The sequence below is a fragment of the Phalangium opilio genome, unplaced genomic scaffold (genome assembly GCF_054372755.1).
Source record: "Phalangium opilio isolate 3A_F unplaced genomic scaffold, DU_Popi_V2 ptg000209l_1, whole genome shotgun sequence".
Lineage (NCBI taxonomy): Eukaryota > Metazoa > Arthropoda > Arachnida > Opiliones > Phalangiidae > Phalangium > Phalangium opilio.
The window spans coordinates 22265056-22283931 of record NW_028324217.1 but is presented as its reverse complement, the minus strand read 5'-3'; the positions used below and the strand labels follow the sequence as shown (position 1 = coordinate 22283931).

The 18876-nt window shown below is 39.4% G+C and overlaps 2 protein-coding genes across 2 annotated transcripts in view; both read left to right on the top strand.

Annotated features, from left to right (window-relative positions):
• Positions 1-18876, top strand: part of LOC149621289 (uncharacterized) — a 115325-nt gene that overhangs the window by 68027 nt on the left and 28422 nt on the right. The gene's annotated exons all lie outside the window — the stretch shown is intronic.
• LOC149621292 (uncharacterized) lies at positions 13794-17807 on the top strand. The gene is made up of 2 exons (XM_089854744.1): positions 13794-15672; positions 15742-17807. Exons 1-2 carry the CDS (start codon positions 15214-15216, stop codon positions 16492-16494), a joined length of 1212 nt encoding a protein of 403 aa, XP_089710870.1. The 5' UTR covers positions 13794-15213; the 3' UTR covers positions 16495-17807.

The window sequence follows — 18876 nt, the reverse complement described above, 5'->3', positions numbered from 1 at the left end:
GTTTGGTCAGTCGTTTTCTAATATTCTCTCTTTTCATTTTCTCGTTCATATTCTTTGCTATTTTCCTCAGCCTGATATCTGTGTAGATGTTTATAGCCTTTTTAACTATGTGATTTAAATGGTGGTTCCAGCCGAACTCTTGGTCATACATGTGCTCCGTTAGAGTGGGAAATATGTTTTCATGCATTAAGCATCGTCTAACAAGAGTTTCTATTTTGAGCGGAAGGTTTTTAATGCAACCACCGCATTTTTCAAGATTAAGACTTCTAATGCATTTTTCAGTAAGATCAATGATTTTGACAATATCCTTAGACGAATGGATCAAACCACCATGGTCGCGAATAAAATAAAACACTTAAATATACTTTGGAAACATTTATTTAGATAGTTAAGAACATATAATATAATAATAATAATATAAGGTCCGTCAACTGAAAAAAGTTTGAAAACGTTACAGATTTAGCGCGAAAAGTTCATTTTTCCCGCCAAAAATTCATTTTTAGCGCGGAAAACCTTATTTAGCTACGCCATCTATTTTTAGCTCGAATAATATTTTAGTTAAGAATATCGCCGATAGTGGCGCAGGTGTCGAATGATAAAGTTTACATGGTTTTAAAAAGTGCGGCCTGCCTCGGGATATACGTTGTGACTCTAGAGGTATATATGTTCAGGCCCGTAGCCAGAAAAGTTACGCAGAGGGGGCAGTATCTTTCTGTGAGTTGGCATGGCAAATGGACTTTTTTTGTAGAATAACATAACATAAATATCAAAATGTCAGACAATAAATATTTCCACAGGTATTTCATTATTTAACATTTGAAAATCAAACTTTTTTTTAAAAAGTTTAAAAAAAAATAAATTGTTAATAAACAGTTCTAAATATAAATTTCTAGTCAGATATTTTTCGTAGGCTAGGAAAGTTAAGTTTCACTTTCTTTAATGTGACATAGCTCGTCGTTAAAGTGAAAATACGCGAGTAGGGCAAGAAAAGCTTGCCTCGCAACTTCGCAAGTCGCTGTTGAGGCGTCAAATGTAAGTCTGTACCCCGAGGGGTCGGTCATTCGTTAACTCCCGTAGGCTATCCGTGAAATCCAACTTAAGAAATCCGAAATCAATGCTGATTTTGAAATCAAATAAAAAATCCGAAATCAGCAACGAAATCACAAAATCATTAAAGAAATCATAAAATCAGGAAAAAAACACAAAGTCAACTAAGAAATCACGAAATAAACATAAAAATCACGAAATAAGAAGCGAAATCACAATATCAGAAACATAATCAGTAAAGAAATCGTGAAATCCAAAGAAATCACAAAATCCGAGGAAATCACGTAAAAAATCTCAAAATCCGAGGAAATCACGTAAAAAATCTCAAAATCCGAGGAAATCACGTAAAAAATCTCAAAATCCGAGGAAATCACCTAAAAAATCTCAAAATCCAACGAAATCAATGGAAATATCGCAAAATCCGTCGAAATAACGAGAAAATAAATCCGACGGAATCATGGGAAAAATCTAAAAATTCGATGAAATTCATTGGATTTTATCGAATTCTGAAATCAAACGGAATCCGAAGAAATCAAATTGGATTTCGAAATCCCGAACACTTTTTCCAAAACGCCCGACCCCTCGCTGTACCCCGACATAATATTTTGGTCCTGGATGACAAATCCAACGATATATATCAAGGATAACGACAAAAAGCTAAAAATTCCAGTGCATCAGGGAATTTAAAACATACAAATGAATCAGAGATATATCAAGTAAAAAAATTCAAGTGTATCAGGAATATACACAGATAAAGACAATAAAGTCTAAAATATGTTGATATACATTCTTAATACTTTTAATATTTGTGAACCAAAATGAAAACTTAATTTGATAAGGGGCATTGGAAAATTTTGAGGGGCATTTAGGGGCAAACCGAAATCTTATTTGAGGGGGCAGGATATATTTTTGAGGGGCATTGCCCCCTGGTGCCCCCCCCCGTGGCTACGGGCCTGTATATGTTCCTATCTCTATGCTTCAGCACACTTCCTCTGGTTCAAAACCAGTTTACTAATAGCTTGGACTAGTTTTAAAATTCAAAGTGAGGGTTACTGTTCCCCGGGACGTGTTTCTTAATTAAGAACAAAGGTGGGGGACTGGGGGCCATTCCGGAGACCAGTTTATTATTTCGGACACTAGGGGGGGTCACTGGTCCCAAGCAGCGTGGGAAATAAGGCGGTGGCATATGGCGAATGACCAGTTTAAAAATTGCCTGGATCAGTTTTAAAATTAAATCGGAGGGGGGTCAGTGATCCACTTGACCACTAATAAAATTCAAGGGTAACCAGAGTCCAGACGTTATCTCAAATATTTTAATTATCCACTAAGTGGATTCCACTTCTTCATTTTAGCAGACGACGCGTCCTGGTCAATGGTCAGGGACCAGTTTATTTAATCCAGACCAGGGGGTGGCAGGCCCACAGTGGCGTCGCCAGGGTCTCGATTTTGGGAGGGCTTAAGCCCTACCTAAAGCACTGTGTTACCAATTTTTCAAAACACATCACGTTTATCACGACACCCTCTTGTCTATAAGACGAATATTAGAGTAATAAAATAAGGAAAAGTAATTAAGGACTGAACGCATGTTTTATCAAAAAAGCTTTTGCATCACACAAATTAATTTGATTACTGTTAAAATGTTTGAATATAACTTGACATTGACTATATCAGGACTAGACTAAACTCGAGTGGGCGTGCTTAATTGAGGGGGTCAGTTAATGGGAAAATTTCAATTATTCGATTCGGATATCCTCGGTAGTTAGTGGCTAGAGGACGGGGCGAAGTTATTTTTTAGACCTTGCTTCGGAAGGCACGCGATTGAGGCGAAAGGGGGTAGATGTTGCCCTCAGTGCTTGGGACAGTGTAGGTTAGCTATGCTACAGAAAAAAATCAAGAAAATAGACTGTTACGACTGTATAAATACGCTCTAGATGATATAAATATGAAATAGTGTTTCTGTGTGTATTTCACTTTCATATAGTAAAAACTTCAATTCACCCCAACTGAATAATTAGGAGAGGCTTTCAGTAAATATATGGGGGCGCTTCGGAGAATTTTCAGGGGGCTCAAGCGCCTCCAAAAAACCCCTGGCGACGCCACTGCAGGCCCAACCCCAATGTCCAGTTTTAAAAAAATCCTTATTTCCCATTCCCACCCTGTACTCCCAAGGACAAGTTTAAAAATATCCTTATTTCCAGGGCCGGAAATAAGCACAGGACACTGGACATTGTCCAATAAAATTTTAAAATGCCCCATAACTTTTTAAAAAACTATGGGGGTCACTGGACATTTTGACCAATATATTTTCTGAAGTTTTGATAGTTTTTTTATGATAATGCGACACTAATTTTGCGCATTCCAGTGGACTATTAGCTTTCTTTGGTCGTCTGATATTTAGACGTCTGAGTCAGGAAGAAATTACGGTTGAGGGTTGATAGAAAATCATTATTTATTGATAAAGCGTTAACATTTGATTGAGAAAATTATCGTACGTCCGTACATTACGAGAGCAGATACGCGAACGCGCCAAATATCCCGACAACGTGCTTTGATGGGGATGCGAAAGCGGAAAAACTGGTTTTGGGGCTAGACCCCTCGTACCTACTCTAGAGACGGTTTCGCCCTCTACCTTCGTTCCTTTTGGCGGGCGTTACAAACTCGTACAAAAAATATAAGGGAAATAAAATATAGTAAAAGTAAATGAAAACGTTAATATTCGGCCATCCGTTACTATTGACCTCCCGGTTATTTGAAAGTTATTAACTAATTGGTACTCAAAATTAAATTCAAAAAATATGTTTTGTACACAATACTAATGTAGAAATTAAGGTTTTTTTTTTGCAACGTCAGTTCTTTTATAATTAAAAATTCAAATGATATTCTTGCAAGTGTCTTGGCCGTTTCACCTGTCTTTTTGGCCTCGTTCGCACTTCTCCTTCGGTTGGCGGAAGTGACTCGGATTCGTTCATCCTGGGGATGTTCTTCGTCTTATCGTTCTTTAGGGTTGTTCGTATTACATTGGTTTTTGCTTTTAAATGTTTCTCGTCTCGTTCTAACTCTTCATCCTCTGACTGTTCAGAACTTGAATCGTCACTGTTATCAGGAACTATAAATCGCTTCAGTTTGTCAGCGGGCGCCGTGTTTCGGTAAAATCTTTGCGATCTCTGCGTTTCAGGCAAGTCTTCTATTACGTATCGGTCATAATCGAGCTTCTGAGAGACCACGTAAGGGCCACGGTAGGCAGCGTTGGTCTTACGGGGTTCTCCGGTTGCAGGTGTTTCACGGCGGACGACTACTAAATCACCCGGTTTGTATGTCTCAGCTTCACAGCGTTTAGAGTTGTAACGTTCTCGCTGGCGTTTTTGATCTTCTCGAATTCTCGCGATAGCAGTTGCTCGTCTTTTGAGAACCTCCTCGTCGAAACTGTCTCGTATGGCATTCGTTACTTCGTTGCCTACTGGAGATCGTGAGTGATAATTGAATAACAGGGCGAACGGCGTCGTTTGCGTTGCCTTGTGAATTGTGTTATTCAATCCCCATTGAACCTGGGATAATCTGGCATCCCAGTCCTTTTCATCGTCACGTTCGCACAAGCTGGCGATTGACGGGGTAATTGTGCGATTAAAACGTTCTACCTGTGCGTTTCCTCTTGGGGTGGCGGTCGCATTTAGCACATGACAAATATTTGCGTCTTGACAAAGTTGTTTGAATTTTCCGCCTGTATACGATGTCCCCTGATCGGTTATCAGTCTTCGTGGTGCACCAAAAATAGCAATGATTTCCTCCAAAAACTGTTTAGCCTGGTTCATTCCCGCATTTCGTACAGCTTTCAGTAAGGTGAATTTGGTGAAACCATCTACCGCGACTATCAGGTAAGTATTGCCCTTTAAACTGCGAGTAAAAGGTCCTAGGTGATCCATGTGGATCGTGTGGAATGGCTCTCCGACTTTTTCAATGGAGTGAAGCATCCCTGGTTGTTTTCCGGCGGGCTTTTTATGGTATAAACATGGCAAGCATGTAGAAATATAACGACGTACATACCGCTTCATGCGAGGGAACCAGTACTCGGACTTCAGTTTAGCGTACGTTTTGTCAACGGAGAAATGACCGACATCGTCATGGCACGACTTAACAATTCTCCATCGAGCGTTGTCTGGAACGACCCATAAAAATTTCGCTTCCAATGCGTCGGCGTTCGGGTTTTGGCGGAAAACGCGCCCGTGCTTCAATGTAAATTCAGTCTTCACTTGTCGATCGGCCTTAGTCAAGTTCTCTGTCTTCAGAAGGTGATCCTTAATTCTACGGACTCGTTTATCAGAGTGTTGAGCTGCCGCTAACCAATCTTCGGTGGTCAGTTGAAGACTTAAAACTTCCAGTCCAGTGGCAATGTCTGTTGCCAAAGCTTCGTCTACTGGAGCTCGACTGAGAGCGTCCACATGGGCCATTCTGGTTCCAGGTCGATGCTCTATCTCGTACGTAAACTCTTCTAGTTTTAGAAACCATCGTCCAATCCTTGGAATTAGGTGCTTTTTGGAGTGTGTGTTTCGCATAGAATTACAGTCTGTTACGACGGTGAACTGTTTTCCAATAAGGAACGTTCTAAATTTTTCAAGCGCCCACACCACGGCTAAGGTTTCGAGCTCATACGAATGATATTTTTGTTCGTCTTCTGTGGTTGACCTACTGGCATAACTTATTGGATGCTTCTTGTTGTCTGCCCCGGTTTGAAGCAAAATTGCGCCTAGACCTAGTTGGGACGCGTCGGTATGAACTTCGGTTTCCGCTGTAGGATTATAAAGTCCCAGAACTGGTCTGTTTGCCAGACACGTTTTTAGGCAGTCGAATGCGTCTTCCTCTGGTTTTCCCCATTTCCAGGGAGCGTCCTTCCGTAGTAAAGCGTTCAGTGGACTGGCTATACTAGCGAAACCTTTTACGAAACGGCGAAAATAGCTCGCTAGGCCAAGAAACCTTCGGACCTCGTTCACGTTCGTGGGGCAGGGAAAATTTCGTACACAATCAGTTTTGCTTTTTCCCGGCTGTATACCGTCTTTGCTTACTTCGAATCCCAGAAAGTCTATTCTACTTTGCAGGAAGAAACATTTTTTAAGGTTTAGCGTTAGTCCGGCATTTCTCAAAACTTCTAAAATTTGCTTCAAATTCTTAAGCCCGTCTTCAACGGTGACGCTGGGCAGGAGCAGGTCATCCAGGTACGCCATTGCAATGGTGTAACGTAGTGGTCCCAAAATATTGTTCATTATGCGTTGAAAAATTGCAGGGCCATTTGTAAGGCCGAATGGCATGACGTTAAATTCAAAGTGACCATCTGGGGTCACAAACGCTGTTTTTTCTCTGGAATTTTCTTCTACAGGGATTTGATAATATCCCGACGCTAAATCGAGTGTAGTGAATAATTGAGCTCCTTGAAGGCGTTCTAGTTGGTCGTCAATTCTTGGTAACGGAAATGCATCTCGTTTTGTAAGTTTATTGAGCGCTCGAAAATCGATGCAAACTCTTTCTTCTCCGTTCTTCTTCTTCACAAGTAAGATCGGACTTGCGTACGGTGAATGCGAATCGACAACGACACCCGTTTCTTTAAGTTCAGCGATTTTCTTTCTAACCGTTTCTCGTTCAGCGTAAGACAAACGATACGGGCGAAACGTTACCGGCTCGTCTGAGGTCAGCTCGATCTTCAGCTCGGCTTTATTCGTTCGACCGAGTTCATGAAGGTTTTCTGCGAAACAATCGCGATAGTCGTTCAATAATGCAACCAACTCGTCCTTCTGTTTTTTCGTAACCTTTGGACCAACATGAATAGCTTCGCATTCGAGTGCTTTTCGCTTATGAAGGTTCATGTGCAGAACAGTTTGTGGCTCTTCGTCGTTCGGAACTGCTAAACAAACTTCTGCTTTAGCAAACTTCTGTCCCTTTTCAATCTTCAACTCTTTTTCTGATACATTAGCTACGGTCATTACGGAATTCCCCTTGGAATCAACTGAGATAAGACTACGTGGGAGGCAATGTTCTTGCCCCGGATGGAGTCGAAGTTGAGCGTCGACAAACAAGTTTTGATCCATGGCTTCGGCATCGTGCGTCATAAGGTTTATGTAACCAACGTAGTTTGGTGCAATTACCACTGCGTCCTTAGCCCATAGTTTTATCTTTTCCTTAGGTAAGGCTGGTATGTGAATGCGCTCGAGGCAATTATCTTCTTCGTCGTCTTCGTGCTTCTCGTTAAACAGTCGTACTGTGTTTTGTCTCTTAACGACAGTGACATGAGGTTGATCGGTTAGTGGTTGACCGATAAGAAGAGGTATTGATTGTATGTGGTCCTCCACGACATAGATATCTACGACAGCGTTCGCTTGGTCTACTTTGACTTCGCCTTGTAAAAAGCCAACAGGTACGGTCTTCCCTAATCCAAACCCGCTAATTACAGAACCTGCAGGTGGCTCGTCGTACGCAATATTCATTGTCTCGGCAACAGTCTTCTGTAATGTTACGCATCTACTTCCTTGGTCAACATACGATCGTATGGGCTTTCCATCCAACCAGGCGTCTTTAAAGTATTTCTCGTTTGACTGGCTAGACGCGTTCTTAGTGTCAACGTGAAGTTGTTGAGTCTGAGTGTTTGTTCGGGAGTCCTTATTCGGTCGGGAAACCCGCCAACGGCATTTGTCGGCCGTGTGCCCCGTTCTCTGGCAAGACGTGCACCTTAATTTTCTTTGAGGTTTAGGGCATTCAATTGACATATGTCCGTACTCCAGGCAATTAAAACATAAGAATTCACCTTTCGAGTTTCGACTAGGTTTATAGGCAGTACTTTGTCGATCGTTCGTTTCTGGTGTTTGTCGTTCAAAAGTGCGTTCCGATTTCGTTACGTGCTTTGTTCGTTCGTTAAGGTGAAAGTTCGTTCGATTTTTCTTCGTCAACGCCCGTCGTTCTTCTATTTGACTGATGCTCTGTAGTAGTTCGTGCGCTGATTCGAAGTTTCTCGCGTTTAACGCTGTGGCCATATTCTCATCGTTTAAGCCAGCTATAAGGTAATCAATCATCGTTTCGTCATCAAGTCCTGCTCTTCGAGCTTTTGCCACTTTATCGTGAAAGTACTCCTCCAATCGTTCAGAGGGGCCTCGTACTCTGCGTTCCATTTCCTTCATTAAGTACATGGTTCCTTTTGTGGCTGGAAACCACTTCGTCAGCAGATCTTTCCATTCAGACCACGTATGGGTGACGGTATCGAGGCTTTCGAACCATATTTTAGCGGTCCCTCTCAATTTAGGCAGTGCGTATCGTATTTTATCTCTATCGTCCCACACGTACGTTTCGGCCAGTTGTTCGACCTTCCTCTGCCACATTGTAACGGTCTGCTGGGGTTGTTGCGGATCAAATTCCGGAACTAACTTTTCGGCATCGTGCATTTGCCGCGCTTGTGGCACCACTTGTTGTACTTGTAAAGCTGCCGCTACAGCCGCTTGGATAGCTTGATTAAGAGCAGCTATCGGAATGAAATCGGGCGGTATTTCGTTCACCCCGTGCCTTGCGTTCGCTCTGTGACGGCGGGCGTTCTCTCTCCTGCGGTGGTCTACGTTCGGATTATATGCGGGATCTCGAAAATCATCCCGTTCGCTGCCGCTTTCATCGGGGTAGTCGCTTCCCCTGTCAGACGCTCTGTCGCTCCCTCTGTCGGACGTTCTGTCGCCTTCCCTGTTACCTTCACCACCATCAGCCATTTCGAAAATAGGATCTTGCACGTTCTCTCCTAGATTTCCCGTTCTTGGGGTGGGGTTGTCGTTCTCTGAAGGCGCGACGTTTTCGTTCACGTTGGGCGTAACCCTCTCGGACAATACTTCGTTTTGGGGTTTAGGATGCTCAATTATAGAGATGTGCTTACGGTTACTTCTTTCGTTCGTCGTACTTTTCTGAGTAGTTTCTTCGTTCTGTTTATCTGAACAGCGTTCGTTTGACTCTTTTGGCGAACTCGTTCTATCGTTCTTGAGCGGTTTCGATAACGTTCTGCAGTCGTCGCAAAAATCGCATACACGCTGTGCTTTCGTTCTTGTACTTCTTCTTAGCTCATAATTACTCATTAAAATAGTGTCTCTCGTTCTCGTTCAGCAAAATAATTATACACCGTTCACGTACTATAAGGCGGCGTTCATGTGCCTCGTGTCGTCGTTCTGATAGTCCCTTTCACGTTCTATAGGGCGGCGGTCGCGTACCTCGTGTTGCTTTTGAAATCAATTTTCATCAGCGGACTCAGTTATCCCACTTCTGAAATATTAGCTTTCTTTGGTCGTCTGATATTTAGACGTCTGAGTCAGGAAGAAATTACGGTTGAGGGTTGATAGAAAATCATTATTTATTGATAAAGCGTTAACATTTGATTGAGAAAATTATCGTACGTCCGTACATTACGAGAGCAGATACGCGAACGCGCCAAATATCCCGACAACGTGCTTTGATGGGGATGCGAAAGCGGAAAAACTGGTTTTGGGGCTAGACCCCTCGTACCTACTCTAGAGACGGTTTCGCCCTCTACCTTCGTTCCTTTTGGCGGGCGTTACAAACTCGTACAAAAAATATAAGGGAAATAAAATATAGTAAAAGTAAATGAAAACGTTAATAGGACAATGTCCTATAAATTTTCCAGTCAAAGGGGGTATCACTGGACAATTTTGGACATATGTCCTATAAGACATTTTTCTTATTTCCGGCCCTGCTTATTTCCCAGATTGATTGGTTAGGAAAAAGCTGTCTGCTAGACGTTCTCTTTTTTTGGCGTTTGTACTTTGTTGTGAATTCCTTTGTTACGGTAACGGCTCCTCCTTTAAAGGCTTTAATGTATTTTTTATTGATTATTAATAAGAGTATCTATATACAAGAAAAGCTCTTAATAAAACTTTAAGCTTTTTCTCTTTTTTAACCCCAAAAACATAACAGTGTGAGTAACTGTGAAACCAAAACTTCGTTAATATAAGCCTTGCCTGGTAAGAATGTATATTAAACTGAGGGAAACGCCCTTGGTAACACTAAATCTTTGTTTATGGCCATACTTTTTATTATTATTAAAATGTTACGTTTATCATAACAGGAAAACTGTACAAACTATGATGGAATTTGTTAAAGAATGTCGTGTTATGGTGGAACGTTTAAACTGGTAAGTGATGAATAAAATGCAACTTGGATCATGTTAAACAGGCATAACGGATCCAAACCTATTGAAAAGAAATAGATCTTTCTTGCTGTTTAAAAAATTAAAAATGCTAGCAGAATAAATAATTTATACGAAGCTAGTTGTAGTTGTATTCAGAAAATGTGCTTGAGAAAATCCCTAGTCTTGAACAAAAGTGTCACAATTTAAGCATCGCTATGTTTTTCTTAGCTTTTTATAGCGAACGGGAAACTTTCCTTGTCCGTTTTTGATTTACCTTCAGTTTGGAAAATTATTTTATTTTAGGGTAGATTTTCAATCTCACCAACTCTCGTTACAAAATTCCGAAATGAGTTTAGTAAATCTTCAAAGGTTGGCGATCAAAGAGGTATTTGCGAAATTATTGGAATATTCCCTTTTTTAGACAAACTGAGTTAAGTTATTGAAACTTTGTTTTTAGGAAATGGACTACGAAAAAGATTGTAACTATGATCACTTGAGCAAAGATGATCTAATCAATGAAGTAAAAGCGAGAGTTGATCGAATTAGGAAACTGGAAGCCAAGGTATTTTTCTAAGCATAGGGGTTTTTTAGCAGTGTGAAATTAAGCACAGAGATATGAGAAACTTTAAATGGATTAGTTGTCGAATCAGGTGTCCCTTTAAATAGAACCAAACTCTATGAGTGGGTTAATTAATTAAGGTTATTGGTGAAAACACCTATCAGGATTGGCAACACGACCTTCGTTTCTTTATTAACAAAGAAACCCGACGAGGGCCTTTGTTGCTGATCCCCTTCTTCTGTGTCATTATCTTCCCCCTTTTCTCGCTTGCCCCTTCAAAATACGTTCAGCCAAAGAAACTCCGAAGATTGTTTTGTAATGGAATCTCATTTTGTTTAGTGTAATGTTTTAATTTCAAAAATGGCAAAAGAGAGAGTGAAAACATCATTAACGATAAATAAGCAAATAGACGAAATTGAAAGACTCAATAGGGTCATTAAAGAGTTGGAAAGAAGAATCAAAGATCTGATGGTATGGAACATTCTTCACTTTCATAGTCGATTGGAAAGATAATTACTTTAAGAATGAAAGTTATTGTTAATTGTTTAAAAAATGGGAGAAAAGTGGAATATTTCAATTTCCTAACGATGAATTAGTGAAAACTGAACCCGTCGAAAATGATTTGGGAAATCCCTTCCTATTGTGATGCACAGTGTCCAAGCTGTCAATGTCCAAGGCATTCTGTCTAAAGAAAATATTAGTCAAGAATCGCCTGGTTCTGAGGTTGGCAATACAAACCCTGAAACTATACCTTGAAAAAAACTGAAAATATGGGGTTAATAACGCGAAATACGAATCCATGTGTCCCTAAACCGAACTACAGTGACAGTTTGCCTCAAAGTGCGCCTTCACCAAAAATTAAGGTTGAAAACACATTCGAAATGTCTCCTGACACGAACACGGAAAGCGATTCGCCACGAGAACCTCTTGAAAACAATATTACCATTAATGATTCTTATCGTCAATCGCCAAGTTTCTCGACAGAGGGGGACACTGAGGATAATTCAACTCCATCGAAGAGATTTCGTGTTCCTGAATTGAATGTTGAATACGAAAAACATTTGGATCTTTCTCTTGATGCAAATGTCGAAAGCGATTCACTAGAAAGAGTCCTAGAAAACGAACTTGATGAAAACCAATCCGAAATCGCCGTGACAGATGCAAAGAAAAGTGATGGACAAAATCAAAGTGTGGAGCTGTTTGTCGATCCGAGTTCATTGAGTGTGCCAGTGCTTGTTCCTGAAGTAGAACGTAACCCAATTGAACTATCAGAATTGAACCCCGTCTCTATGGAAAGCGATTTACCCGAAGTTCCAAATGCAGGTCAACATAATAGTTCGGTGTCCAACTCGGAGACATTAGAAGATGTCGCTCCAAAGAATCCAGGGGGTAAAACCTCATCGCCTCGTTCGGAAATTGCAGGTAAGTCATTTCATTCTTTAATAGTCTTGAGTACCTAGAGTGAGAAGTCATATTTCTAAGCAACTATTTCCGACTCCTCGGTATAAAGTCTAGTCGCGTATTCCATTTGAATACTTTAAGATCGCTCTCGATTTGCTCAATAAAATCCGAATGTATTTTTTTTTTTTCATCTTTCAAAAATCGCGAATGTGGGAGACACGAACTTCCTACCGGAGAGTCAGTGTTCAGTTTTAGGATCTAATTCCGCTTTAAACTTAGATGAAAACTAATCTTGGGTTATATTAATTCAAAATCTAAAACGTCACATTAAAACGCGAACCAGGAAAAAAATCTTCAACTTTTATTAGTGTTTCTTTGCAAGCAAACTGAAAATTAATTTGGTCAAACAATTGTCAAGCCATTTACAAATGGGGGGAAAAACCTTTGTTCGTGATCATCAATTAGGGCTGTGCGAGCCTTGAATTTTTGGTTTCGAGTCGAGTCTCGAGTATTGAAATTTTCCCTTATTGAGTATCGAGCCGAGTCTCGAGTACTCGAATCGAGTATCGAGTAGTTGGAAAATTTGTTTCGAGTATTTATCGAGTAATTGGGAATTGATTTTCTAGTGTTTTCACACTTTCTGTTAACTTATTGCTCTCATAATAGACATTTGGTGTAATTTTGATCATCGACAACTACTTCCATCAATTCCCAGACGGTATTAGTCTTCTTCCCTTTAAATTTAACTAACTTAATTTCTCATTAATATCTTCTTCGGAATCTCATTCCTCACCGAAGTAACTTGTAGCCATTGTTATGCTTCGCGCAAAGTTCCAAACGAACATTTCTAACCTAAACTTAAAAAATAAATAAATAAAATAATAGTAGTAAACGCGCCTTTAACTGTATTTCATTACTTTTACTTCCACTATTTTACCAGCTAGGAGCTACCACAATACTACATTGCACTGGCATTATGATCTAAACTACCCAATGAGCACTAATATGCGTCTGTTAACCAATAAGCGTTACTTTCTTGTAGATTTTTATAGTTACTCCATCCTATTTTCAGAGTTCAAGACTTTCCAAAAGCAGGTTCGAGTATTTATCGAGCCTTGGTTTGATACTCGAAACTTTTTCGAGTCTCAGAAAATCTCTTATCGAGTACTCGCACAGCACTATCATCAATGTGCCTTAGGATGAACGTTCTTGACTTGGTAAAAGCATCTGTAAATAGAATGGATTTGAAGACTACACAGCCAAAAAAAAACTTCATTTACGTCCTATATGGAACATATTTAAATGTCTTGGACAAAACGTTCACACTTTTTATGTTATTTTTAAGATTCTGCGTAACGTATATTTGAATTGTAGCACTTAACGACCTTTCAGCCTCTTGAATAATGAGACTTTCCCAAGGGTCTTCACTCTTTTCTTATCATCGCTGGTACTTATTTCAGCCAAAAATTCTTTTGCAATAGAGAGGGGGTGCGAGGACGAATTAAAGGGGTAACTTGTCATCATGCAGCGTCACCTAGCATTTGATTCCCTAAAAATCCGTTGAATATTTTGAGAGCAAAGCAGTAGCGTCGCTAGGGTTTGAAATTTGGGGGCGGGGGGGGGGCAAAATCTGGGCAAACTAGTTATTATAAGAACTTAATATAAAAAATTGAATAATGGGTTCATTGGAAAATGTGTAGACCTTTAAAACTATCCGTAAATTTGTGTCAACGTGAAATTATTCGTATTTTAAAGATATACAGCCTTTTATATATAAAGACTACGGAACCGATTATGTAGGATTTTCACTCGTCTTAGGTTTATTTTTAGTTGTGGTTAGCTTTTAGAACACACTACTGGGACTCCCTTCGAAAGAACATGAAACATTTTACTTGTCTCCATCTGTTTTTTTCTTCAAAATTTTACTGTTTGATGTTTAAAAATTTTTATATATTGCTACAGAATTTTACGTTGCTAACAGCAATTTTTTGGTAGGGTTTACGGATTATTTTGGGTGGGGGGGGGGTAAGTTTGGAATTTGGGGGCTATAGCCCTCCCCCCAAAAAAGGCCTAGCTTATAAAACCTGATTATAAAAGGGGTGTACAAAGTCATATTTCAAAGGGTAACGAAGAAAAATGCTTCAAATGGGATCAGTGCGAATGTAGATTCAAGCGCAAGTGTCATTTAATCGCGCATAAACACATTCATAGCGCTGAAAAACTCTTTACATATGATCAGTGTGACTATGGGTGTTTTTAACTTTTTCCCTCGGTAAACATTATTAATCAACGCTACTATTTACCTCTCCAAGTGACATATGTCATTGAGAGTTACTGTCTGGGACGTTTCAGTGTCTGTCTGTCTTTTGTTACCATAGAGCGCGTTCACAGGTTGCGTATGGAAGTAGAAGTGTTCGCGTTTTCCGATGGTCGATAAAAATTGTATTTCACTATGTTAATTTTTCTACTTGAGGACCAATCCACACTATTCCTTCATCTGCCTAGTCTCTCGTACATTCCACATAAACCGAATCTGTTGCATTGGTTTCAGACTCCACCGCCTTCTAGTGTCCATGTACTTCGTATATTTGAGATGAGCTTCTACTTCATCACCATCCTTAGGGGTACTAGGAACGTCTAGCCTCCAAGGGGCGGGGCTTACGCAAAATTTTCACGGTATTTCGCTATTCATCATCAAATGATTGCCTGCAAGTCTGCAACTCCATTATAATCGTTACGGATAAGATCACGGGAACTGTCTAACCTCCACATGGAGGAACTTACAACAAATGTCATAACAATTATGAACCTCTTATTTTAGTAATTAAATCAGTCCTACATTCTTAAACATAAGTTAGATCTGGCAATAAGTTAAAACGATTGAACAAAAGTTATTTTGAGAGCAAAGAAATGTTAAAAGTCCAACCTTTCGGGTTTCGAGCCAAGGTGATGTTTATGGTTTATATTTTTTGTAGGGAAATTGAAGAAGAAACGTAAAAAGAGCTTCAAATATTCAACTGAATATAAAAAGGCTCTACAACGTCGCATTAGAATGGGTAAAGAAGAAAAGGGCTTCCAATGTGAACAATGTGACTATTCTTGCAAGTATAAGTACGATTTCATCAAACATAAACGCATTCATGGCGGTGAAAAACTTTTCAAGTGTGATCAGTGTGACTTCGCAAGTACGCGGAAGATTGATTTGATCAGACACGAACGCATTCACAGTGGTGAAAAACCCTTCAAATGTGATCAGTGTGAATATAGATGCAGTCAGAAGAGTTATTTAAAACAACATCGACGCCTTCACAGCGGTGAAAAACGCTTCAAATGTGATCATTGTGACTATGCAAGTACGTGGAAGAATGATTTCAAAAGACATCAACGCATTCACAGTGGTGAAAAACCCTTCAAATGTGATCAGTGTATCTTTGCTTGTAATCGTAAGGGTAATTTGATCATACACAAACGCATTCACAGTGGTCAAAAACCCTTCAAATGTGCTCGGTGTGACTATGCAAGTGCGTGGAAGAATAATTTGATCACACATCAATTTATTCACAGTGGTGATAAACCCTTCAAATGTGATCAGTGTGACTTTGCAAGTGCGTGGAAGACTGATGTGATCAGACATCAACGAATTCACAGTGGTGAAAAACCCTTCAAATGTGATCAGTGTGACTATGTAAGTACGCGGAAGAAAGATTTGAACAAACATCAACGCATTCACAGTGGTGACAAACCGTTCAAATGTGATCAGTGTGACTTTGCAAGCGTGCACAAGGGTAATTTGGTCGCTCATCAACGAATTCATAGCGGCGAAAAACCCTTCAATTGTGCTCGGTGTGACTATAAATGTACACAGAAGTTTAGTTTGATCGCACATCAACGCACTCACAGTGGTGAAAAACTCTTCAAATGTGATCAGTGTGACTATGTAAGTACGCGGAAGAAAGATTTGAACAAACATCAACGCATTCACAGTGGTGACAAACCGTTCAAATGTGATCAGTGTGACTTTGCAAGCGTGCACAAGGGTAATTTGGTCGCTCATCAACGAATTCATAGCGGCGAAAAACCCTTCAATTGTGCTCGGTGTGACTATAAATGTACACAGAAGATTAGTTTGATCGCTCATCAACGAATTCACAGTAGTGAAAAACCCTTCAAATGTGATCAGTGTGACTGTGCAAGTACGTGGAAGTATGCTTTGAAAAGACATCAACTCATTCACAGTGGTGAAAAACCCTTCAATTGTGATCAATGTGACTATGCATGTACGCGGAAGAGTTCTTTGATAGTACATAAACGTAGAAGTCACAAGAAGGAATAGATGGATTTGAAGGCTGCTTGACAATGTAAAATTTCTTTTTAATCGTAAAATGAACATTTTAAATTTTTTGGAGAAAAACCATCTTTCATCCTCTTTTGTAATGAATTTGCCGAAACTGTTTACGTAAGAATCCATTAAATTTCTCCTTTCTGAATTCAATTGTATTAACGGAAACTGTGCGCTTTGTCAAGGACAGGATTCTTGGCTCACTAACCGCCGTTTTCAGAATTAATTTTAAATTAAATGACGTTACTAAAATAAAAAAATAAAGGAACGCCTCTTCATCTTGTTTTGGGTGTTTCTCTCCAGGCTAGAAAATTTCCAAACGTGCAATCAAGAGCGAATAAATATTTGTAACTTGTCTTCTCCTATCTTTTAGTTGCAATTAATTCCAAGAATATCTGTTAAACATTTTGAGTGAAAAATTAAACGACCGTTTCACCAAAGGTATGTACTTCCTTTTTATTTAATGTTCATCACATTTATATCGATAACGTTTATTCACCGGGACACTGCGGCCGGTAACGTTATGCTATTGAGAGGTACCCTGGAGGTACTGTCAGGGACGTTTCTGTGTCACGCTTTCTGTGCTTGGTTACAATAGAGCGCGTTCACAGGTTTTACGTGGATGTAAACGCGCTACCCATTTCTGAATCGCGTACGCTTTTTCTCGTAATCGGTGGAAATTGTATTTCACTATGTTAACTATTTTACTCTAGTCCCGATCCACCCTTTTAGTGGCCACTATTCCTTTTATTTATTTATTTGGACTAGTTACGTACAAGCTAGCCTTAGGCTTTTGTGGTACGGACGGAATGGTTTTGATTTTCACATGAGAATAGTAAACAAATTAGAATTAAATGAACAGTGCATATAGATAATTAAAGATTTTAAAAATGAAAATAGTAAACAAATATTAAGAATTAAATGAGCAGTGCATATAGGTAATTAAATTAAAGATTTTAAACATGAGAATATTAAACAAATATTAAGAATTAAATGAACAAATTGTATTTAGATAAATAATTAATGATTTTAAACATGAGAATAGTATAAAATATTAAGATTTAAATGAACAAACGAATTTTGACTTGGGAATAGTAACAAATATTAAAAATTAAATGAACCAAGCGCTTAAAGGTAATTAATTAAATTTAGGAATGGAATAGTAGTAAACTAATTTAAGATTTAAACTAACAAAGGGCTTGAAGGTAATTAATTAATTAATGAAAGAATTTCCAGGACTAGTGGGAGGAATGACAAGTGGATGATATTACAAGTGAAAATGTTGGGAAAGTGCAGCGCGGAATTTAGACCTTGGGTACGTTCAGTAACCCTCTTTGATGACAGCGCTTACTAAGCGATGCCAGATTTTCACTATTGTACGCTTTTTCGCGTTTCCGGTTTTGACGTCATGATGCTCAGCGCTTGCTCATCAGAAAAACCATCTAATCGATATGGTTTTTTTGATGGCGTGACGTAGCGCTTGACTGTTGTTGGCGCGGGATTTAAAAATTAAATTCCAATAATGCTATTCCAACAGTAATTGTATTAGTTTTCTTTACAAAACTACTTCTACCATTCAAATGGACATAATTTTCTTAAACAATTTCATTATTTGCGAGCTCGTTAATAGTGTACAAGAACCATTTGCGCTTCGTAACGTTTTGAGGGCCAGTAAGACGTTTCCCCAATCCCATTTTCGAAAACAGCGCTAACTTCAAAATGCTACTTTTCCGTTCAACAACCTTTTACGTCACTTTGACGTCTCGAGCCCATCAACCAAACATCAAGAAAACAGCGATTTCTTTGAGATTTCGTTACTGAACGTACCCCTTATAGGGATCGAGATTATTGATTCTGGGAGTGCCTTCCAATCAGAGACGACCGAGCTTGTATCTGCCTAGTCTCTCGTCCATTCCACATAAACCGAATCTGTCCCATTGGCTTCTAACTTCACCACCTGCTATCTATCTATTCCTTATAAAAAAATCTTTCAGATTACCTTCTACTTCAGAAAAATCGTTAGGGGTACGACATGTAACGAGTAACGTATAGTCTCCAAATGGCGGGGCATTCACCAAATGTTCACGCTTTTGATTTGGGTTAATTTAAAATTATCGTTCAGTAATAGACACCCACTATCCGTGAAATAGGAAACATTTGAGGCTGTACGAACACCATGTAAAGTTTACTTTTACAGATATATTTAGTTTGCTTTTGAAAATTGTTATAGATACTTTTTGCGGTCCAAGTCTGGTAGAATCTCCGATATTTTCTCGACATGATACTTCTAGAACCACAGTTCACTCCAGTCCACACTCCACAGCAGTCTTCAGCACACTTCCTCTGGTTCAAAACCAGTTTACTAATAGCTTGGAC